Raw genomic sequence first — 23,595 nt, forward strand, 5'->3', positions numbered from 1 at the left:
TCAGTCCCTAATGTGTCTGCCGGCTTTTCCAGGTCAACAGTGGGAACAGTCCGGTCCCCCCCGCCTCGGACTCCAGCACCCCTCGGAGGCGGCAGCTGCCCCAGACGCCCGCGCGGCCGCGCCCCCACATCTCCTACTCGCCGCTGGTGTGCCGCGCCAACCCCTCCCCCACGGACGGCGGGGACGCCCCGCGGACTCAGGACGCGGGGGAGGGCGCGGAGCCCTCGTGGGAGGAGGGAGGCACGGCGCCGGAGGCGGTGCCGGCGGGAGGGGGCAGTCACCTCTCCACCCCCCACCGTTACATCTCCGAGCCGTACCTGCCCCTCCGCGAGGAGTTCAACAGCCCCGACTCGGCCGGGCTGGATGAGACGCTCACCTTCGAGGCGGCCATCGCCACCAGCCTGGGGCGCTCCAACACCGTGGGCTCCGCCCCCCCGCTGCGCCACGGCTGGCAGGTCCCCAACGGCCACTTCCGCAAGCACCTGGCCCAGGCCAGCTCCGTGGCCGCCTGCGAGCTCCTCAGCGACACCGACGAGGACGACCGCTGTTAGGGGGAGGAGAGGAGAGGGAGGAGAGGGGGAGGAGTTTGGGGGCCAGGGAAAGGGACTAGGCAGAGCTGCGTGTGCGTGTGTTCGTTTGTGTGTGCGTGTGTGTATGTGCATGTGTGTGTGTGTCTGAGTATGTGTGTGTTTGTGTGCATATGCTTGTGCGTGTGTGTATGTGTGTTTTTGTGTGTGTTTGTGTGCATATTCATGTGTGTGTGTGTCTGAGTATGTGTGTGTTTGTGTGCATATGCTTGTGCGTGTGTGTATGTGTGTATTTGTGTGTGTGTGTACATGTGTGTGTCTGTGTGTATGTGTGTTGGTGTGTCTGTGTGTGTGTGTGTGTGTGCTTGAGAGAAGTTTGTAAAAAAATCTCTTAAGAATAAATGAAATGTAAGTGGGTAAGAAAGCAGGGACAGTGGCATGCGATGGCTAGTTTCCCCCTCCCTTCCACATCCTGGCTGAAAGAAGGAGAGACACACTTTAAAAGCAGCATACTGCTCCTGTCGGACAGGGCGGAACTGGGGTCTTTAAGATGGATATTACTGCACTACTTTGCTCTCTTTTCTTATTTTAAAAACCTCAGATAACATTGGGCGGTAAAATTGTTTGGGATTTTTCCTGATTTTTTATCTGCCTTTTAACTGCCGTTAAAGTCCAGGTATATTTTCAGGCTGATTATTGTGCTGTTGTCAAATGAGCAGTTCGTCTGGACCAAAAGATACGAGACGCCTTACCACAAAGCCACAATATGTACTTTCTAAACTCCACTCCATGAAAATCCTCCAGGTGTGATCCTGAGTCTCGATGTGAATATTAGGATGTAAGGTAGAATCACCCGATATGGAGCATCATTGGTCTTCATTACTCTGTGACACCCCTGGCCAGCTCACAGAGTAATTCCGCCCAATGTATATTTTGAATAAATACACATTTAAAGTGGATTGGTCCACAGCAGACATTGGACATACGCTCCATTCCATCCTTTGCTGGAAAGTTTTGTGTTCCAGGTGCCTGTAGCCCCAGACTCCTTACTTTACCTCACATGAGCTCCAAGATTGTACAGAACTAAATGTCTCCTTATTGGTGATGCCCTTGCAGTGTACTTATTTGAGAAACATTGAATTTGCCATAAATTATTTAGAACATGTAATTATTACAAAATACAATAATTATTTAGAAAGTATTTATTTAGAACATGAAAACAAAAAGCAAACGAGAATGGGTTGTTTAGCCCAACTAGGTTCTTCATTTCGCAAAAAGTCATCATATTTTATACAACGGGAATGGAGTATATTCATTGCGTGAACACAGACCCATACATTTTATGCCAAGCAAATATGAATGTCACATCACGTCCTGCGAGCTCATAAACGGTCAGTCAGAAGGATAATAAGGTTTAATGCATCTGGACTGCCTTGGTGGAGTCAGGACTTTCCGCCATCCCACCAAATACTGTACATGGCTGGAGCCTGGATGGTGGAGACCATAGACGTATATATGTCTATGGTGGAGAGTGTGTGGAGGGAAGCGTTTTACTCACTGGATTCTGCATGTTCTATGCCAGTGGACCCCCGATGTCTCCAACCCCCCCTGCTGGAGGGAGGCTGCGCTTCATTGGGCTTTTGTACAATATGTAAACACTGACACCTATGTGTTCAAGTACTGTACCAGGTACATAAAAACAAAATTATAAATACATTCCTTTTTAAAAAGCCATGTTTTTGTATATAGGATAGCGTTACAGTGTTAATGTTTGGATTAACAATTGCGAGTGTCTGTCTTCTACACAGTAATGATTTTGAATATATTTTATTTGCCCAAGTAATATGTTCTATTTTGTTTGATTAAAGTCAGTAAGATTTTTTTACTTATAGTTTTACCTCTGAAGTGTCATGTTCAATTGATTGATGTTTAGTGTGATGAAACATCAATTAAATTAAATCATCCATTTTTCTGTGGACCACAAAGTCAATTTTTCATTTGCTTTTCCTGACCTTGGAAAGCTTTATATTTGAGAAATGTATTGAGTATTTGCTATGATATTGTAATGGGCGATCCGTTCAAGTTGAACATGAAACTGGCTGTAACTCAGGTCAGTCAGTTTTAATGACATTTTCATAATGCTACTGTATCCTGTTTTCATTCAATTAGAACTTTGCCCACTTTGTCTGTGTTGTACAAACATGATGGGCCCTATTGTTCACCATCCATTGAGAAAACTATTTTAAAAATGTAAGTGACAATGGTTGGTGTTTTTGGAGGGTGACCTGTCATATCGCTGCTGATGATGTAAATATGAAATGGAAGCCTTACAAAGCAACTGGTTTAGATTAGACTTTTCTGAACAAATGAGGCTCAATTACACATTTGTATCAAGCTTGTATTTACAAGAAATCACGACAATATGAACATGCATACTAAGTGAGACACAGAAATGTCTTCAAAATCATCATTTGTAGCCCCCAACTCTAGCTCAAAATTGCCAATAAATGGATGCTCACCATGCCATATTATCTTCACTGTTTTTATGCATAAGACATCCTTGCCCTCTCTGTGATGATTTATAAAAAATAATTATTGCCATGGGGTTTGCCATGAAGAATTGTTTGTAATTGGTTCCCTTTGCTCCAAGATGCTTTGCTCTGAAGGTTCTGCAGCATTGTTCTGATAGCTATTAACACTGATTAGATGTTGATGCGGAGTTCAGTGAGTTTATCTCTGTCAGTGATTGTGCACCTCTCCACAGGAAAGTCAAACACATGCAGTACAAATTAAAACCAGTCTTGGGTGTCACATCTTCTTCAAAACCATAATCAAATTATTTTGCTACATCATATTTTCCCATACAATTTTCAAACTCTGGAATTTTATTTGAAATATTTGATGAGACATACTTTCATGCACATGTTTCTCAAAATGTAAAGGCTGGCTTTGTTTACAACATGCAGCAAGCCTACGAATATGTTTGTTTTTATTCTTTTTTAGAAGACCCAGAAGCCCAGCATTCAAACATGTATTATTTCCAGGAGAGCAATTCTGTATGACGTCATGTGTTGTACTTTGTTTTGTGGACGCATCACTGAAATGTGAATAGGAAGTATTTGGTCTATGTTTTACTGGCCTGTGTAAAGTCACTGTTCTGTGAAACATACTAAACAAAAAAAGGCTATGTTGCACCTGAATTCCTGGTATAGAAATGCTTACTGGTTTATATATATGTATGTAGTATATATAAATAAAATGTCTGAATAATGCACTCTTTATATTTCAATATAGATGCCTGTCTATATCTTTGACAAAATACTTGAGAATTTGTTTTGTGAAGGAAATATGTTTTACAGTTCCCTGTGCAAAGGACCAATGAAATGACTGATGCTCTTTAATAAAAATGGCAACCATACCATGGTGACAACTCATAGTTCATTGTGGGTTATTGGCTTCACAACTTGGCAATAATAATAAGAATTTGCTTGTAAAATAGAACCAGGCATTTTAAATGGGATAGCAACCCTCTTATGGGGTTTACAATAATGGTGTTTATAATAAGATTTCAGCCTCCATATTAGGCAAACAGATGTGGTAAGTACTAGTTGATTTTAATAGTATATTAAATGTATATATTCTGTATTATACACTTGGAGCATGCCCCATTAAGCTTTGAAATTGGTAAAAGGAGAGATCCGTTAAAAATATGAATGGTATGGATTATATTTTTGTGCTAGCATAGTTGTATGGCATAAATTAGAGTTAACAGTGCTTTTTCAGTCAATGGAATCAATTAAAACAAAATTGCTGAGGGAGAGCTTTCAGTTTTTATATTTCTTCAAACTTCTATTAATTTCCTGAATCTGTTATAATAATTTAGTGTTGATTAGCTCCTTGGTTGTAGCATATATAGCAATAGATTGCCAGTAGTGATTGCAGATGCTGAAGGGTTGATAAATTTTCGATGACTTAATCTGCAACTTTTTTTCTTCTTCTCCCTTTATCAGAGGCTGACCTGCTGGATTTGGTGGACCTGTGGTCCCCTGATCAATACAATGTATCAAACATGTTGGACGATTCTCGGCGTTCAGCCTGTGAAACTGGAGAATATGCCTCCCCTCTCATCAACACGCAGAGAGCTTTTGAACCCCAGTAAGTTAAAAAATAAATAAATAAATAAAAAAAAGCTGGTATTCAGTTTTGCACATTCAACCAGTTACTTTGGTTGACATATCCTGTCAGTTGAAGCCTTCTAGTTGAGTAATTGTCTGCCGCAAAACATATTGTACATTATTTGTGTGTGCCTCACCACACTTTGGTGGGTGACCAAAATTTGAGTATTCAGGTTATTGCACTGCAATGAATTTGTCAGCTTTGTGGTGAACTTGGCACAGACATGTGAAGCTGGCCTGGCAGGACGAACACATTACAGTATGTCTATACATTTCAAAGGGCCCCATTTAAACCTGCAGACTTGTTCCATATCATTGTTTATTTAAGTTTTTGAAGCATCATTTGATGTAAATCTTTAGATGTCACATTCAGCTGGTTGCATCCTGGAGTGATTCAGAAGAGTGCTGGCTAACACACACGTCCCCCATTGTGCGTACAGTATGTTTGTTAGCCCGCGAACTCTCGGGTGACATTGACGAAGACTCTCTAGGTGAGAAGGGGGAAAACCTGTTGAGAAACTCCCCATTCATGAACAATGCTGCAAACTTCTAGCCCAGCAACCTTCCAATCTCATAGTGTGTATTTTAATTGAAGAGAACATTGGTCGATCACAGTTCTCATGTAATGGAAGGAATGGGTCTGTTGGTCAGGTTGCTGATGCTGACTGCAGCATACTGATGTGGCTACAGGTGCGAGGGCAATGGAAGGAGGACAGGAGTCTGATGGTGGTGTTGGGAGAAGAGGTTGTCTGTTGGTGGTGTTGGGAGAGGATGTTTTCCATTGGTGGTGTTGGGACAGGAGGTTGCAGGATCTGCCGCAGGTGTGCCTCGGACCAAGCCTGCTCACCTTCATCACTACCCGGAACCTTTGCTATGATCAACCTACCATATCTGTGACAGTACTGGAGGAATATCCAGTAATGCAGAGTTGTCTCATTTTTATCTTTATTACCTAAGGGGCTTGTGCTTTTAAAGGCGCATGTATGTCAAATTAATATTTTCTAATTTGACTGCAGTAACAAGGCAAACTTAATTTTTACATGTGAAGTGAATCTAGTAATATATGCATTCTATTGGGAACTTACCGGAATGATTCAGCTGGAGAATAAAGCCAATGGTAGAAATGAAGACCAAAGCCCTTTGGTCATTAGCCAAAACTGCTGTTACGTTCATGTTAATATAGTCTTTCTACATGGGCAAAGCATTGTTGGGCCAAGCAATGGTAAGGTCGTTTAGTCCTCCCACTGTTTCAGTGACTTGTGCAGGTTTCCTGTTGTATTCCTCTGGGATGGCACAGGCTGGCCCTGGCTCTCTCCCTCTCCAGACTGGAGCTGTGTGCTGGCTGCCAGCTGCTGGAGGCAGCACCCTGGAGGACGTACCCAGGACTGGAGGCGTCTGCTCTGGGTCTCACCCTGCTGGGGCGGTGCCACTCGATCTTTCCACACGCCGTTTACAGTAAGTGGGCTGCTTTTCTGAGCCCGGTGTCACATTCCTCATGTGGTCCAAAGGGCCTAGAAAGGGATGTTCGTGGAAAAGAGAGGAAGAGTCCGTAAGTCACTTGTGGATCAAATGTCCAAGGTATGAAACAGGGCAGGAAGACACGTGACCTGGGGGTTAATACTGTCATATCCCACAACCAGATGGTTTGTTTTTGTATTGAACATTATTTCAGCTTCCTTTAACTTCACATTATTTTGTGACACTGGACACCTCATTTTTAAAAGACGGGTTTTACGTTTATGAAGGTATTTAGTAGTCAACAAGCTTCCCCTTTTAATGCACTTGAGCCTGGGGTCTTGTGAGCTTTGTTGATTTGTGAGAAACAGTTGTCAGTCTGGGGTGTACTTGTTTTTGTGAAAATTGTTTAGATTCTATTTTCAGCTTTATTGCACTTCCATTTGTCTTGTCAGAAATCACTGAGATGGCTAGAAGGAAATGAACTAGAAGTTAAATTCTGGAGTAAAAGCAACAGTTCTACTGACACCAGGGAAAGGCACTTTCATCATATGTGTGTTTGATGTGTGTGTCTGGCAGGCCTGACCTTGTGAGTGTCTGTGTGGACACGGGGAGTGGGTGGTGTCTGAGTGAGACACGAGCACTGCCGTCACACCCCGCCCACATTTCAAGGTCTTATGATAACACTGCTTCACTGGTGCCCTGTATAAAACTCTCCTTCCACTCTGTCTTTCTAGTAGACGTGGAATTACAAAAAGGAAAAAAAGTAACCATTAGTTAAAAACCATTCGTTACCCATCTGAATAATAATCGTAAATAAAGACATGACATGCCATAAAGTGTATTTGAGTCACATGTAAGTGGAAATAAATTGTGAATTTGGATATTCTTCATCGGAAGCTTTACAGAGAGAAGTGAAGATCTCCCCGTGTGGATGTGTATTTGGCAACAGTGACTGTCTGGTTTTGGAATATATCCTCAGCCCTGACGGGGGTGCCATGGCCCCTTTCGGTGGGAGACTGTCCAATGCCGGGGGTTCTCCAGGGAAGGGTCTGTTCTAGGGACCTCTGGGTGTTTGGCAGAAGGCAATCCTGGTTTTTTGAGGACTGAAAGTGATTGCCTAGCAATGCAGGTCTCAGCTTTGTTTCTTCTGCTGCTCTGCTGTGTAAGTTGCATTTGTGTTGATCATGTGACACTAAGGGCTTCATCAGAGATTCTCTAAAATTAAATCTGTATGCCCTCATACTGTTACAATAAGGATACCATAATTATTTGATTGAACAGTAAACACCGTTACAAATTAGTTTTCATATTTCGCATTTTTCATTTTCGTAAAGAAACTGATTTATATCATATGCATGATTAGAGTACAGTATATGAAACAAATACATAAACTGAAAAGCAAAAGGCAAGGTATGAAAATATTCAAGAACTATTGGAGTTGAGGCTTGGGCCTGGTCATAGTAGGGATGATGCTGAAGAAGAAAGAAGACGATGACGATGATGATGATGATGATGATGATGATGATAATGATTGTTCTAGTTGTTGTTGTTGTTGCTGCTGCTGCTGCTTCGTTCTATAATGTGGCTAGTCTGTCTCTGTGATGTCTTATACAAACTTTCCACATTGTCCAGTCATGACATTTCCACCATGTCAGTCAGTCACTGAAAAATGTCCTAGATCATAACCCAAAATTTTTCACAGGCGTGTGAAAGGATGAGGACAAGGCAGATGATTTTTCCCAATCACAAGGCATTCCCGTAAATCAAACAGAAAAATACATTTGCAGTTTCTTGCACCACAAAATTCGAGGCCACAGAAAGGCTTCATAGCCTCACATTATTTTACATCCCTTCCATTTTTATTCATCCTAATTGCCGTAAGCTTCATAAATAATTATCAATTAATTCCTAATTGAATTAAACTGTTTTACTATGAAATTTGACTATGACATCAGTTTCCTGGAATAGTCAGGTGTTATTTTGTTTTCTAATGTCCATATACAACAAAATGAAGCATGAAAGTTGATATTGTATCACTGAAGGACAGTGGGTGTGTACATATTTTGATTTATTACTGTTTATGGAAGTACTTGAATTTTATTATCGTTAGATAATTATATGCCTTTTCATTACTGTGAAGTTTTGTCCAGTGGTAAGATTTCAGAGGAGTTTGTTTATGCAGTCAGTGTAATTATTTGAAATCCAATTAATGTAATATAGACCGAGACTCTTTGGTAAATTATCTTAAGAATGAGGGTCCAAAGGCACTGCCCACAAAGACTTTGATTTACTGTGTGCCTAAATCCCTTTCAGACTGAAAATTTAGCAAGGTTGCGTTTGACAAAATGGCACCATTCAGTTAGTTTGCTCACTTCTGGAAAAGCAAGCCGTGTTCACTGTGTCGTGCAAACGCACTGGCCGGCTGGGTGGAAGAGGACCTAGGGTGAGTTGTAGCCTGGTTGAGAAAGACAAACAGCGACTGTGAGAAGCCCACCTCAATCGGACAGCCACCAAGTGAAGTTTAACTGCAGAGCTGTCTGAGAGCCTGAGCTCATGAAATTAGGTCATGGCTCCTGAACCGTGGGGCCACCGCAAGCTGCAATGAGGACACCAGACAGGTGTAGTAATGTATCACTAAGAACATTTGTTCCTGCAGGGCACTATACAGCAGCTTACCTTAGTGTTGGGTGATCCTACAGCTGCTAAACTGCACTGTCAAGCCGACAACTCCACCACCCTGCGGGATCCAGATACACAGGTAATTTAAGGGGTTCTCCCATTCCTAATGAATTGACTGCTTAAAAAATATGTTGGAATGTTGCACACAAATAGATTTAAAAATGTATTGTATGTTAATTCTATCTTTACGTTAGACAGTGAAACTATAGTCAACTCTATCTGAAATTGTACAAAAGCACTGAGACATTCCAACAGTGAAGACAGCACAAGGTCTTTTTACAGCCTATAGTTTCACTGAAAAAAGTAAAGATATAATTAGCAAACACTTTAAATTTAAATCATTATGCTTCTTTGAGCCAGTGTTTATATATTTTCTTTGATTATAAACCATAATGGGAAGTATTGTTTCTACAATGGTCAGTTATTTGCCTTTAGTGTCCTATCTATGCAATCAGACAGAGGCACTACAAAATCTGACAGTGCAAGCTTGTATGGTGAACTTGACTTTAGACATCATTACAACATAACCATGAAATTGTTTTGGAACTATTTCATGCTTGCTCCCTGAGAGTGTTTATCACATGCAAATAATTCTGCATCTGATATTGTCACCTTACCTTTCATAACTTCCTCTCCATATACATTGTGTTTATAATTATGTGAGTAATTATTTAAACACTGATATTAATACACTTTTACAGCTGCACTGTGCAAAATCTGCAAGATCATGCAAGTTAGAGAAAGATTTACATTAACATTAACAAGTTGTTGAGACTCAAAAAGGCAGTGAATCATCTGGTGTTGTATAAACCTAAATATAATCACCCTCAAATTAAACAGTATTTATCTTCTCATATTGTGTGCTGTTAGCTATTTTTTAAATCATAGTTTTAATTATGTTTTTTACAGGGTGATTCCTGTGAACTTACTGAAGAGGCTCTGGAAATACCTTGGAATAGAGTATCACCCATACAAAGTGATTCTTCAGGGCAAAAGATAGTACAGCTTGGTCAAAGACACAGGCCAGCAAAGCTAGATTTAACAGCAAAGGCCAACAACCAAAGAAAAGAGGGACCATATCATTCATCTCCCAAGAAACAAATCATAACGAGTAAAAAGTCAGCACCAGCCAAGATCAAGTCTGGACAGGAACCCAGACCAAAGAAGATCACTGCAACAGCACATTTAGATAAGCCAATGGCACCAAACAAGAGAAGAGGGAAGAATGACACATCTCTGTCAGCAGAGGATACAGTGCTGCCAGGGGATAAAATAAACAACAATAAAGGAAATGGTCTGGAAAAGGCTGGAGTACATGATGCTTCCATGGTGATAGGATTCACAGAGACAGCAAAGACGGACACACTTTCAGAACCAATAGCTCTGCTTGAATCTTCATCGCCTGCGATAACAGATGATGAAGGTGGCCGAGAAGAGCTCACAAGCTTAACATCGTCTTCAAAATGGAGTCATCTCTTCTTCCCAAACACAACACATGAGGCAACGTCAGGGAATGTGATAAAAGGCACTGCTTCAATAGGTGTAACAGTGGACAGCCTACGTCTAAATGCTACAGGAAAAGCCGTTAATTTTACAGGAAATACTGAACAGTCAGGGAGCGTCACAGAAGTGACACTGACAATAACAGGCAGGCCTCCTGAGCCAAGACATCTCAGAAAATCTGTGGACCCAAAGATAAACCATATGGAAATTATGATTAAGCAGACAGCTCCTCCAACCTCTTCTGTCTCTTCCACAGAGAACAGCACTGCAGTGACAACGTTGGAGTCAGAACTGTCAGGGGGACAAATTAAGTTGGAAATTCAGTCTGGGCTAATGGACTCTAAAATGATGAATAACTCACAGTTTGCTGCTCTGCCGGGTGACATCACGGACAATCTCACAGGGCCAGATGTGTCACGTGGAAAGCCTGAGAAAATGGATTTAACTATGCAGAGACCAGCTCGTCAAAACCAGTCTGCTACGTCAGAAAAATGGACAGCCAAAAGTCCTTTGGACCGGGAACTAATTGGAAATACAACCATTAATAATTTGAGAGTGAATGAAGAAATGGAAACTGCTGCACCTCTAGTACTGCCAGGGATGCAGAAAACATTGCTTGTAAATCCAGCAATTCATAGACCACCAACAAACATTTCAAAGTTGACAGATAAGGACAAAGCGACTACAACCAAAGCAAGAGGGACAGATGCAGGGGACAGCAAAATGACACACCAAGGCAAACCAGAAGTAACCACGACTGAGATCCTGGAAGGTAAGCCCATTTCTGTGGGACAGCTGTTGCATGAGAACAAAGGGTCAGATCAGAACATTTGCACCAAAATGGTGGACGTGTTGTCTGCAAATGCTATGGGCTGCCCTATGTCAGCATGTCGGGTGAGCTACAGGGCCTGTCCCCTTCACAGCCTGCATTCACATGACTACTGAAAGCAGAGGGGCTGAGAGCAGTACTGTACTGTATGTGCTTGCATGATCTCTGGCCCGTGTGTTACCTCTCCTTCATCAGAGCAACCTGTATAGAGGAGGGCTTCTGGGGCATTTGGAGGGGGGGCTTAGGCCAGGAGGCTGTCGACATGTCTGTTCGACCCTCTCAGGCCTCATCCCCTGCCAACAGCTCTTTTTCGGAAACCTCAAAGGATGCTGGGTGTGCCCAGGATGAATTCCCTCTTTGTTTCCTGTCATTTCAGGCAAACTTCAACCAACGCCCGCCCACAGGGGCAGAGGTCCAGCCAACACGGAGAGCCCAAGAGGCCCACGGGTGAGAAATCCTCCACAACGAATGCAAATATCCTCCAAGTGGCACACGGCATTCGGACCCCTTTTCTTTGACACGGCGATGTACTGCACAGTGTAGACCGAATCTTGATCGTGCCATTTCCCACTGTAGTTCCACAGACAGCCTGTCTGAGACGGGTGCAAAACGGACTGTAGCGTTGCCTAGGGAGGGGTAGGTTTTGTGAGACGTGAACACCTCATCACAGAACTTAACAGAAAGTCCTCCTGTCAATCAGGAAACTGTGGTCTGCCAGCAGCATCTGTGTCTGTTGTGCAGTCTTAAGTGGCAGTAACTGCTGTGACTAATGTAGCTGATTGCAATGGGCACAGAAGGAGTAGCGAAACATCATTATTGTGTCCTTGATAATAATTGGCTCCAGGAAAAATCCAAGCTGTGTATATACATTTTAGAATTTGTCAGTTGTATAAACAAAAAGGCATTATAAGTCTCCCTTGATTGGAGTGTTCACCTAGCGTATAAATAATTCAACAAGTTTATTAAGAAAATGTATTTAACGCGCAACATTTATTTTCTGCAATGTATGCGTGCTTTAAAAGCTGTTTTGGGTAAACACATTACCCAGAATAACTGGTGGTTATTCTGTAGTATTGATGAGAACTGGAGCACTAGACAGCGTTCTTGTAAGCACACACTGAACAGTGCTCAATAAATACGTCACATGGGCAAGCTGGCCACAAGAGAGACGTGCCATGTCTGAAAGCCTTCATGGGAAATTGAGTTTGTTCAGCTTATTCAATTAATATTGAGAGAGAGAGGGGGAGAGGGAACTTTTACGGGAAGGGGTTTTATGGATGTGTTTGTGCTTAATGTGCAACACAGAGAAAAGAAAAATATTAAAGGGGGAGGGGACATGCAGTCAAAGATTTTTTTCACGGATCATGTGGGGTTGAGGAGTAGAGAGGTCAAGTAAGCGTAAAAACATGGCAGCCCCTTTAGTGGTGATTTTGTATTGTTGCAATACATGTAGTGAGGTTCTGTTGATAGATGTCTTTAACCGGTAACCTTGGAGATGTTGTGTTAGCTAATTGTTCTGTCGTGTTTTTCAGGGTCATAGGGGCCCTCCTGGATTGCTTGGGCCACCTGGGCCAAAAGGAGATAAAGTTTGTATTCAAATCTCATACAAAAACCATTGCTTTTACATTAGTTTTATTTTTCTCACATTTGCCACATATTTATAAGGATATAGGCATATATTTCCTATATGTGTATGTGTGTGTGTCTGTGTGTACAAATAAATACTTTTGTGTGTTATTTGTTTGAATTTGTGCATTTACGTGTATATCTTGACCAGATACCGAAGCTTGTGGCAGTTATCAGACAGCAAGAAATCCATTGATTGTGCTCAGCTACACCCCAAATATCAGGCTGAGAGTGCAGTGGGAGGGAGAGTGAACTGAAATCGGCTCTTCCATTATGCCAGCATGCATGACTGTGGACTCTGTACAGTTGAAACAGAAATAAATGAATTGAAACAGATTTGGCTGTTGGTAATGCGATGACCACGCATCACACAGGGCAACTAACAGAGTAATTTGTTTGTCTCCACACAGGGTTATGCTGGGCCCACAGGGCGCACGGGGCCACCAGGGTACCCCGGTGCCTATGGTCCACCTGGTATGCCTGCCATTGTGGTGTGGAAAACATCTGAGGAGGAATGGGTGAAGTTCAAGGTGCATTAATTTCACACAGATCTTGCGTTACTTGTGCACGACTGTTCACATTTCAGAATTATTGTAAAATGAAGTTACAAGCTGTTGTTCTGTACAACGTGTTAACCCAGGGCCGTGCAGAATTCTGCTGAAAATGAGGCATGGGGACTATTGAGATTGCATTCGTGGACCGGTGGGGGTTTAAAACATCTGCTGGTCTGGAAGAGTCTCCTGCTGAGTGATGCTGCAGGGGTTGCCATGCCGACTAAAATCCTACAACCCTATGTTGATCCAACCATGTATTGCCCTTTGGGTCTCCTAGCCACACTCTGGTCTGAATGGTCTGAATTGAATCTGGACTGTAGAAGTGCAGCACTTCAACTGCATGCGCCACCCAGGATCAAATTTGATTAGATTTTTAAAATACATTTTTAAATGTATGCCATTGTATTTATAATATTTACACTACACATGACATCTCTTAATAGCGGGGGATTAAAATACAAGAAAATTAAGTCACAGAAAATGTCAGCTGCCAGAGCATTTGTGGATTTGCCTGGATTGGGGAATTCCAGTATGGGCAGAGTTTGAACTTTTACAGTAAGAAGTAAAACTTAATAGGTTATTGTTATTGTCAGAATCTTCACAGAATAAATATACAGTGGCATGTTAAGGTTATAAAGTGCAGACGTTTGACAGACGTTTGCCTGTGATAGGCATTCATCTCTAGGCTAACATGAAAATTCACCACCATTTTTGAACGGGTGACTTTAGATATTTCTCTTTATTCTCACAGAAAAAGAAAATATACAAAAAGCTTATTTCCACTTGGCCGGTAAGTGATTTCACAAATAGACTTTTCCATGACATTTTTTTAAATCTTTTTTTTTATGGGGTTTAATTTTTTTTAAATATAATTTTAGCTTCAGTTTAGGCGCCTCCAGTATAGTTTTTAATGTTCCTTTTCTGTCCAAAATCTACCACTATCATATAACTGCAGGAAGACATGAAGTGCTGGCTAAAATACGTATGAGTTAACGTAAATCCTTATTTACAGTGCTTTGGTTCCATTATAATGATGCAATAACTTGCTATGGAGAGTCGTGAACTGACACTGTCATTTTTACTACAGGAAAAAAGCCGACACAAAGGCAAATGTCTCCGAAAGTCTTTTGTCTGAAAACGTTATTTAAACAAGCATTGCCCACGTCAGTAACGGCTTCATTAATCCTTTGCACCGGAAATTCTTTGATTTTAATGCAGTTTAGGTCCGCGTTTTATTTCGCCTTGGTAAAAATGATAAACTGACTAATTTTCACGTGGTTCTCGTTTCCTTGTATGCACGTTGCACAAGATTAGCAATCCACATTTTTAAAATGGTCTATGGAACAGTAACTCATGTTGTGAATTTTTCACAAGATAACTGACCGGACACCTGGAAAGTGAATAGCAATTATGTTGGGCAGACACTCATTGGCAAAATCCAGACACCATGAAATCGTCTTACCGCCACCTGAATACAAAGTATTAAATTCTCTGTTACTATGCAGTCAAATTCTCAGTTACTATGCAAAACTCCAATGAAGTAAGTGATTACATATTATCAGAAAATACAATATTGTGAGCTACATTGTAGGGCATTGTTAACAACAGTATTACATTTGGGGAAATTGCATTTTTGGAGTGTGACATTGTATATCAGAAAATACAATGTTGTGAGCTACATTGTAGGGCATTGTTAACAACAGTATTACATTTGGGGAAATTGCATTTTTGGAGTGTGACATCTGTATGGAATACTCAATTATATTGAGAAAAACAACAGTTGATGTATGTTTGTCATCTCCAGAGACGGAAGGGGCCACAAGGACCATATGGACTCCAAGGTGATCCAGGGCCATCCGTAAGTACCATAGTATCTTACATGTTTTAATTAGCTCACATGCGCTTCACCATTTATAAAGTATCATTTATAATGACCCACAGTAAATGCACTATAGAAATTATTGTGGCAAAAAAGAAAAAATAAGAACAAATGTTGTGACATTTTTTGGATTTCATCATGTTCATAAATTGATTGTTAACAGTATACTCTTTTTATTGCTTAAAAATGTATTTTCTGGTTTACATTAACTGTTTGCCTACTCGTTCAGTTTTTTAGCTACAGTGTATCTTTCATGGTACTTTAAATATGAATTTGAATTTTGAAGTTAATATGTGTACATAGATGTGAGAAAATTAATTTCAACCCCTGAATGCATTGATACATGCCATTGTAAAGCTGACAGTTTGAGTTAATAGAAAATATGCATTAAAACTGAAATAATATTTTTAATACTTCAAAGCCTATCCCTTTAATGTCATATATTCAGTAGGTCTTTAGCTCCCTCTGTACCATTATTCAGGTATTGCAGCCTGTTGCTAAATGAATGCTGACATTTTTTGACTGATCCATTCAATTGAATCACATCTAAAGTTGCTTACAATGCTACAGCATTTAATAGTTACCATTTACCAATAGTAAGGTGCTTGTTGATGTTGCATTAATGGTTTACAACTGCATGGCCTGGGGCTCAACTGAGTCTGTGGCAGCGTGAATTTCATCTGAGTTTGGAGAGACCTTTACTCACCTGACTGTATTATTAGCTGCAGAAAAATAAACATTTTGTTTTTAAATTATTTTTTATATAATATTTTCAGACACATAGAACTGCATCATGGATTATTATTGTAAGTTGCACTTTGTGTACTGTAAGTGAATATAATTGGAATGAATTGTGGAATATGCTCAAATCAAACATAATTATTTAGTATGTAACTGTAAGGGCTGATTTCCCCAATATAGATTAAGCACAGTGCTAGACTAAAAGAACATTTCTGTGAGGATCTTTGTTAAAAAAAGTTTTTAGGCTAGGATTAGGCTTAACCCATGTCAGGGAAACCAACCCTAACTGTCCTTGTTTTAATAAGATTTTTTCAAATTTGACCAAGAGAAATTGCTACCAGTCTGTGCCCACAGCTCAAAGTTCGCACCTGTTTTGCAGGGGCCCCCAGGGATACCTGGGAAGATTGGGAGGAAGGGAGAACGAGGGAGAATCGTAGGTATCTCTGTTTACTCTCTTTCATAGTATCCATTTCTGACGATGACATATGTGGGTGAGAGTACATAACTCTGCTCCGATGTGGACTTACTCTTCCCTGGCATTTGGCGGGCAGTCTTATCCAGAGCGACTTGGAAGGCAACTGATTGCATTTTACCCGTGATATGTATTCACACATATGGCTTGTGAATATATCTCAACAACGCCGTTGGCAATGCCTGTGTTGGATTCCTTACACCATGGCCATGACTGAGAGATGAGATGTTGTGGTGAGATCTTTTTCCAGCATCATCCAGTGACCCTCATTAACACTGGCATATTTCAATAGTTTGTGAAGGCGCAGACATTCCACAATGCCCATACTCTGTGAGTGGTGGTGTTGGCTGGGCGGCAGACTTCACAAGCTGTCCTGCAACTGAGTGCCAGGACTCCTCTTTCAGCAGACGTTGCTCCAAGTGTGTGTCTGGGCAAAAGATGTGTCACTTTCACGTCCAGAATGGACGTGCCTTAAAGGCTGATTATAGGGAGGAAATTCATAGTGGTGCGTAGGGGATAACTGTACATGCATCCGTATTATTGTTGGGATGGACCGTGTAGCTGAACGTCCCCCACCTTGTGAAATTTTATCAGGGTGACCCAGGGCCCCCGGGGTTGCCGGGTCCCCCAGGTAGACCGGGACAAGATGGTTACCCTGGAGGTGACGCATCCAGCGGTGCACCAGGACCACCTGGGGAGCAGGTACGAAATCTGAACCTGCATCAGAAGAAACTAAAATCTAAGTAAAAGGAATATGATTGAGTTATGATTCCACTGGAAGTGATTTAGGCCTTACCAGGTGGTTGGCTAGGAGTAAAATAATGATAGGGAAAAGCAAATAAAATAATAAAAAGGTGGTATTTTGTGACTGTAAATGATCAATTTTCCCATAACTGAATAAAACATTGCATCAAGTTCCCATTACTGTACAGTACCAGCTAGCATGCCGTTATACATGCAAATGCACTGGAAGCATAATTTAGGTACAACACATTCCTCAAGTACCCGACCTGTTCTCTTTAAAGACTTCTTTTTATGGGGGTGCATCTGCTTGCAGGGCCCTCAGGGCTACAAGGGAGAGATGGGCAACAAAGGGGAGCTGGGTGAGTGGGTAAGAATGGCCCAGATTTATTTTTGGACAATACAGTTATTCCACACAACTTCGTAGAAAACCAACATTATGGGAAAGGAGGTAGATGTGACAGGAAATTGCTTGGTAATTCTTTGGAAAAATGTCGCTAAAGAGTTAAAAAGCATTGAGATGAAAATAAAATGTACTATGCAAATAGAATGCTTTGTAACTCCTATTTGGGCTGTTCTATTGGTTCAGTACCCACTGATTTTTCTGTCTAGTTCCAGGTTTCCATCCTCATCTAATGTAAATATACTCTATAAGTATGAATTAGCTGTAACACATGGGGTCTAACACAACGTTTGAATCTTGCTCAGGGTTATCAAGGGGAAATAGGCCCTCAGGGAGCCAGGGGCCCAAAGGGTGACAAGGTCAGATAATAATCTAATGCATCATCATTTAACTTTTTAGATTGGTTAAATTACATTTGAGGATCATTATATAATGGTTTCTACTGTAGTCGCAGTGGAAAATGACTGCATACTTTGGCTCTCTGAATGTATTTGATTATGCTCCTTTTTGTCCATAGGGAAATAAAGGTGTCAGGGGACCGATTGGGATTACAGGGTACATTGTGAGTAATTTCTTTCAGCCAATATTTAAGTAAGCTGTTTAAAAGTCTATTTCAGTAACACACACACACACACACACACACACACACACACACGGTAGTTTTACATTAATAGAAAGCTGAAATTATTTATTTAGTGATAATATTATCTGAAACATCTTTAAAAAAAGTGAGACCCATGGGATTGTGCAAGCTATGCCCTTGGATAGCCTGCACATGGTAATAATAAATAGTGAGTTTTTGAGGGAAGTGAGGGAGCAGCCTAACAAAATTAATACAAGGGAGCACATCAGAAGAGATCTGTTCATCAGCAAATCAATGCTCCCCTTTCAAAGTTCCTTCACTTGAGCTGTCTTTCACAACAAAGCAAGAACCACGCCTCACTCACTTGAAGCTTTGCCCATTTAACCTCTTACCTAGCGCTTCTCATGGTCAATAGATGTCAGTTTCTCCAAAATAGGCACACGTACATTTTTGTTGACATTTTAATTTTGTTTTTTTTAATATTATTTTGATATTTCTGTTCTTTTTGCTGTAATGAGTTGCCTTCTGCAAGGATAGGTCATTCTCACTATGCATGAATACCACTCTTTAGTATTGGAGCATCACAGTACATTGGGAGCCAGTTCCCCAAACAAAATTTTTACGAATCGATGATTTGTCGAGGTATGTAGAAATAGGCAGTACAGAAATAGATTTATATACTTTAAAGTGAATAGTGGTCCAGGTGTACGTCTCCTCAGTTATGTAGATCTAGGTGGGGCATAATTAGTGAAGGCCTTTCACTGCAGTTGTGTTGTGCAGGGAGTGCCGGGAGCAAGAGGACCACAGGGATTTGTGGGGCCAACTGGACCCCCTGTGAGTACCTCGGCTTCCAGACACATTTTTTTTGCCACATGTCCCGCGGCCACTGAGTCTCACTGCCAACCTCTGCCTTTCATCCAGGGGGACATTGGAGCACCTGGGTTCTCAGGACTACCAGGGCCCAATGTAAGCTGGATCCAGTTTCATGCACTTTCCTCAATAACTCAGGGATTAAATCCAGTCGACTGATCCGTCCCGTTCTCTCCTTCTTCAGGGAATCGTGGGTCCAAAAGGAATGAAAGGGGTCCCAGGAGTTAACGGGCCACCCGTAAGAACACATTAGACAATAACAGCATGCGCCTTGAATATTTATTTAGCCTCCGTGAAATAATTGCCCAATTAATGACTCTGCTGTATTATTAGGGCCAGCCAGGATCTATTGGCCTGAGGGGGCCCCTTGGCCAACATGTAAGCATCACGGCCTCTACCGATCGTATCTGTACTGCCGATACCTATCAATACCTGTCTGGTCACAGTGCCTCTGATGCGGGGGTGTGTGCTGTTACAGGGGGAGCCTGGCCCTGATGGCATCATTGGGTTTCCTGGAGTCCGTGGGCCACAGGTAGGCTGAGTGGATAATTGTTAGCTAACTGGATGATGGGGTCTGAACAGAGGCAACCATCCCATTGCACTTCTCATCAGTCTTGCTCTCATAAGACATTGTGTGCTATTTGAGTCACGTTGGTAAACTCCATTTCTCCAGGGGGACAAAGAGTAATTGCTGCATATATTGCCACGTGCATCTTATTCAATACTGTTATTACTCACTGCTGTTATTGCTACTGTGGTGTGTGGCAGACTGTGGCCAATAGATGCACATGGGATCACATAATGGTACCATCACTTCGACTGACAGTGAGAGATTCAGTCAGTGGGAATGAACATCAATCTCACTCTCCCATGTCATACCAGAGACTGTAATGGCGTTTGTACCAAATAATGCAGCTTAGGAATACAGCTGGGCATTCCAAATTTGGAGAAAAGGGGACAAAGAATTTAAGGAAAGATATTTAATGTAGTTTTACTTTTTATTGGTTGGTCTCATCCAGCAGCTATTGGGTAAAATATGTGGCAGGTGTCTTTGTGTACAATTAACATTCAGACAATTACAATTAATTAGATTCAGTGAAGTTCAAACGGGATTTAATATCTTCCTTTATTGAACCACACTTTATGAGCCACAGTGAGACTGCAGACAAGTAAATTATGCTGCAGGAAAGGTACTGGTATGATAATTTTTCATATGAGCTCTTGAATGTCTTTGAAGGGGGACTTAGTTTATGACTGCAATCTCTGCCATACTCACTATGAATATTAATTGAGATAAGTGGTTTCGAAGAGATATTGCTACCTTGTTCTGCTTGGAATGTAACTTGCCTAATACACCCGTGACAATTTTTAAAGATCTAAATTGAATCTGTATTTGAAATTAATTACAGGCAAAACATTATAGATAGATTATCCAATTTTTCTCTGACTGTATTTCATCACTTGTGATTTTTCAGATGATGTCATTCGAGCAGCAGTTTTCACATCTGACATTATCAGTTTTAATGTTGTCATATTTTATCATCTTGCAATGTGTGTTCGCTTCTTTTTGTTTGTGTTTCTGCAGGGAAAACCAGGCAGGGACGGACCTCCAGGTCCCAAAGGGGATCCAGTGAGTGTCTTCTGTAAATACGAAGCCTGGAGTGCTCAAACAAACAAGTATCAAAATCTGTTTCATGCATTCTATCATTTCTGTTTCTTATCAAGCCGTTAACATAAATGCAGGAAAACAATTACACAAAATGTATTTAGGGTGTGGCTAAGTTCAAAATTTGTTTCTCTTCTTGATGCAGGGGCAGCTGGGTATCGAGGGTGAGATAGGTGAGCCGGGACTCTCTGGACCAAACGTGAGATTCTGTCGCCCCCTCCATCAACATCCCGCTCAAACACAGGCTGGTTAATGCAGAGGAACCTCAGGCCTGGTCATTCTCTCAAAATGACTCAATAAAATGTTTAGTAATTGTTAAGCATTTGTCAGTATGTTAGGGTTTAGACTGATATACAGTCTCTCAACAGTAATTAACATTGCCGACCGTTTATGAACATGGTTATTGAATAGATTCGAGTACTGGATTTCCTCACAATTTGTAATTTATTTGGTAAGTGCTTTGCCTTCCCTTGTCTTCCAGGGAGCCAATGGAAATCCAGGAAAAACTGGACCCTCAGGTGATCCAGTAAGATTTCTTAAAGCAACCCCTTTATCTCTTTTTTATGTGTGATCTGTTCCCAACCACCAGAGGAATAGCTTGCATGTGCACAATGCCCTGTGTGCCCCACAAAGCCTAACGCTAACATTTCACAACAAGTTTTGGACAGTAAAGTCAGTCCCTGATGCAGGTTTAAATCCTTGTGGGTAACATGCTTTAGAAAAAATTAGTTACTGCATAAACCAGAATCACAGCCTTTTGTCAATTCACCATTTCAATATGAATTCAATGAGTTGTTTTGCCTTTTGATAAACATATGCACGTTCTTTGGACTTATCTCTCTCTTTAAACACATTTGTAACGTTTTACTAGGATATAAGAAATACTGTAAGGACACAAATTCCACACAATAAAGTGAACCAAATTGTAGTATAAGCGTGCACAGTTCCCTCCATGTGAAGTATTCCCTTTGGTTCTGAGCATGTAGTAACGATGTAGCTTTTTCTCTGTGTGTCTTTCCATGTCTGATAGGGGCCCAATGCTGAAAGGGGTGATAAGGGTGAACCTGGGCTCAATGGAGACCAGGTATGTAGACATGATCACACAGTGAACCTTTGGTTCTGTTGCAAAAGCCATAATAGTAGCCTGTACCAGGATTAAATAATGTATTCGTAATATTTTTATATATATGCACACATATATATATATATGTGTGAAATCTTTTTGTGGGGCCCAAAATCCCTGGTGGTGCCCCTGGCCATGCGCACTATTTTCCTGTTCTGACTGCCCACCCTTTGAAACTCCTACTATGCGTAATAAGACTACGGTCTTTTTGATGTTGAACAGGGACCCCCTGGTCCTCGAGGAAGTAAGGGATTCAAAGGCAGAGGGGGGCCATCGGGCCTTCAGGGTGAAGGAGGACCGAGAGGCCCTCCAGGATCTCAAGGCCCCACAGTGAGTGGGGTCTCTACATTCACACCCTGCGATAGGCCGTTCATACCATCACTTATAGAGCAATATCAAGCAATGTCTGGAAGTAGGCTTTTCAATATTCATGATTGATGTTAAAATATGAATAGCTCTGACTGGATTCCTTTGAGAGAGAGTTCCACAGGGCCGTATTCAAAGCTTTGCGTGGTTTGTTGTTCTGTGTTTTGTAAGGGTCATGATGGGATAATGGGAGAGATGGGCAAACAAGGGAAAGAAGGGCTAAAGGTGAGTTTATTAATGCTGATGCTTTATGACAACATAAACTATAGTCATAATGCTCCAATGAGGGAATTTTTATGGGACTACATAATATATTCTTCCTGAGTAATTATGGAAACATTCAGGATATTAAATATCCCATATATAAATATTCTGATATTGTATCTCTGTTTCCATGTGAAGTACTGCTTGCTCCCTGTAGTCAATATTTAATGATTTATTTAAAACATTTTGCCCTCTAGGGTGCCAGAGGCCCCCCTGGTGCACAAGGACCTATTGGGCCAAGAGGAATGAAGGTAGTGAAAAATATTATAGCTTATGTTGTTTTAAGTTGCAGAGCTGCTTTTTTTGACAGGGAAAGACAGATCCACAAGACCGTCAGACTTTAACACCAGTACTAAATTAATACATTGTATGCATTTGTGTATCATTATGTCTTAAAAATGTTGCTATTTGGTTATTATTCCTTAAGGGTCATGCTGGTCGTGGAGGATTTGTTGGTTTGCCAGGCCCTATGGTAATAGAAGAAGCATTTTCCTTTTCATGATCAGTACTCAGTACGCTTATTCATACAGTCCTTGAAGGCAGTGATATGCAAAATATTTAATTTTTTATCTTGTAGAATTCCAGTGTTAGGTATTTGGTTGTTTTCAGTGTTGGATGTCATAATTAATTAAAACCAGTACCTAATTGGTTTTAATAACAGCATAACAGTAGTGAAAATATCACTATCTTTTACACCAATATGAATCAGTTGGCTCTCCCTAGCATGTCAGCTGATTGGCCACGTGACTGGTGCTTGGCATGTGTTGTTCACAGGGAGGGATGGGGAAATTGGGAGAGCAAGGACCTGAAGGAGAACCTGGTATTAAGGTTATTATGTACTTCAGCTTTTTATGTTATCTTAACTATGCTTTTGATCTTTTTTGGGGGGTTTGTAACATTGACTCAAAAATTCAAACGAGAATATGTAATACAACTTTGTGACTATGTTAATTGTAAAATGTTCTTGTTGGATTTTCATTTTGTGCTGTATCTCATAGGGTAGGCCAGGAATTGCAGGGGTAACTGGACCTCAAGGTCTTAAGGCATGTATTCTAATATTTATTTTTCTAAAATCTATCTGATAAGACTGGCCAATACTTATTATTGCCATGTGACTGCTGGTATTCCAGAAGATT

At 41.1% G+C, this 23,595-nt stretch overlaps 2 protein-coding genes across 3 annotated transcripts in view; both read left to right on the forward strand.

The window, feature by feature from the left end:
* The window catches only part of LOC135253692 (voltage-dependent R-type calcium channel subunit alpha-1E), a 135,513-nt gene extending 131,556 nt beyond the window's left edge, over positions 1-3,957 (forward strand). Inside the window, exon 48 of the mRNA XM_064333288.1 lies at positions 33-3,957. Within this exon, the coding sequence (XP_064189358.1) occupies positions 33-551 (519 nt within the window). The 3' untranslated portion in view covers positions 552-3,957. The remainder of the gene's footprint in view (positions 1-32) is intronic.
* A 2,913-nt stretch (positions 3,958-6,870) lies between these two features.
* On the forward strand, positions 6,871-23,503 carry LOC135253694 (collagen alpha-1(III) chain-like). Of its 2 annotated transcripts, XM_064333290.1 has the most exons (28): positions 6,871-7,322; positions 8,817-8,918; positions 9,749-11,114; positions 11,548-11,618; positions 12,704-12,757; positions 13,208-13,327; positions 14,103-14,141; positions 15,156-15,209; positions 16,351-16,404; positions 17,038-17,145; positions 17,501-17,554; positions 17,893-17,946; positions 18,105-18,149; positions 18,951-19,004; positions 19,092-19,136; positions 19,225-19,278; positions 19,374-19,418; positions 19,519-19,572; positions 20,626-20,670; positions 20,852-20,905; positions 21,188-21,232; positions 21,737-21,790; positions 22,052-22,159; positions 22,367-22,420; positions 22,657-22,710; positions 22,887-22,931; positions 23,234-23,279; positions 23,458-23,503. In XM_064333290.1, the coding sequence occupies exons 1-28, from the start codon at positions 7,284-7,286 to the stop codon at positions 23,460-23,462; spliced, it is 2,922 nt and encodes a 973-aa protein (XP_064189360.1). In that variant the 5' UTR covers positions 6,871-7,283; the 3' UTR covers positions 23,463-23,503. The 2 variants fall into 2 exon arrangements, with proteins under 2 accessions (XP_064189360.1, XP_064189361.1); XM_064333291.1 differs by lacking the exons at positions 22,367-22,420; positions 22,657-22,710; positions 22,887-22,931; positions 23,234-23,279; positions 23,458-23,503 and having other exon boundaries at positions 21,188-21,224.
* The last annotated feature ends 92 nt before the right edge of the window (positions 23,504-23,595 follow it).

This window comes from Anguilla rostrata, chromosome 4 (genome assembly GCF_018555375.3).
Source record: "Anguilla rostrata isolate EN2019 chromosome 4, ASM1855537v3, whole genome shotgun sequence".
Taxonomy (NCBI): domain Eukaryota; kingdom Metazoa; phylum Chordata; class Actinopteri; order Anguilliformes; family Anguillidae; genus Anguilla; species Anguilla rostrata.

Bases quoted from the DNA above. Each gene is read 5' to 3' on its own strand.
- LOC135253694 (XM_064333290.1), top strand. From the start codon at position 7,284: ATGCAGGTCTCAGCTTTGTTTCTTCTGCTGCTCTGCTGT. The intron at 8,919-9,748 runs GTAATTTAAGGG...TGTTTTTTACAG, and splicing joins TGCGGGATCCAGATACACAG to GGTGATTCCTGTGAACTTAC. The intron at 17,947-18,104 runs GTCAGATAATAA...TTTTGTCCATAG, and splicing joins GGGGCCCAAAGGGTGACAAG to GGAAATAAAGGTGTCAGGGG.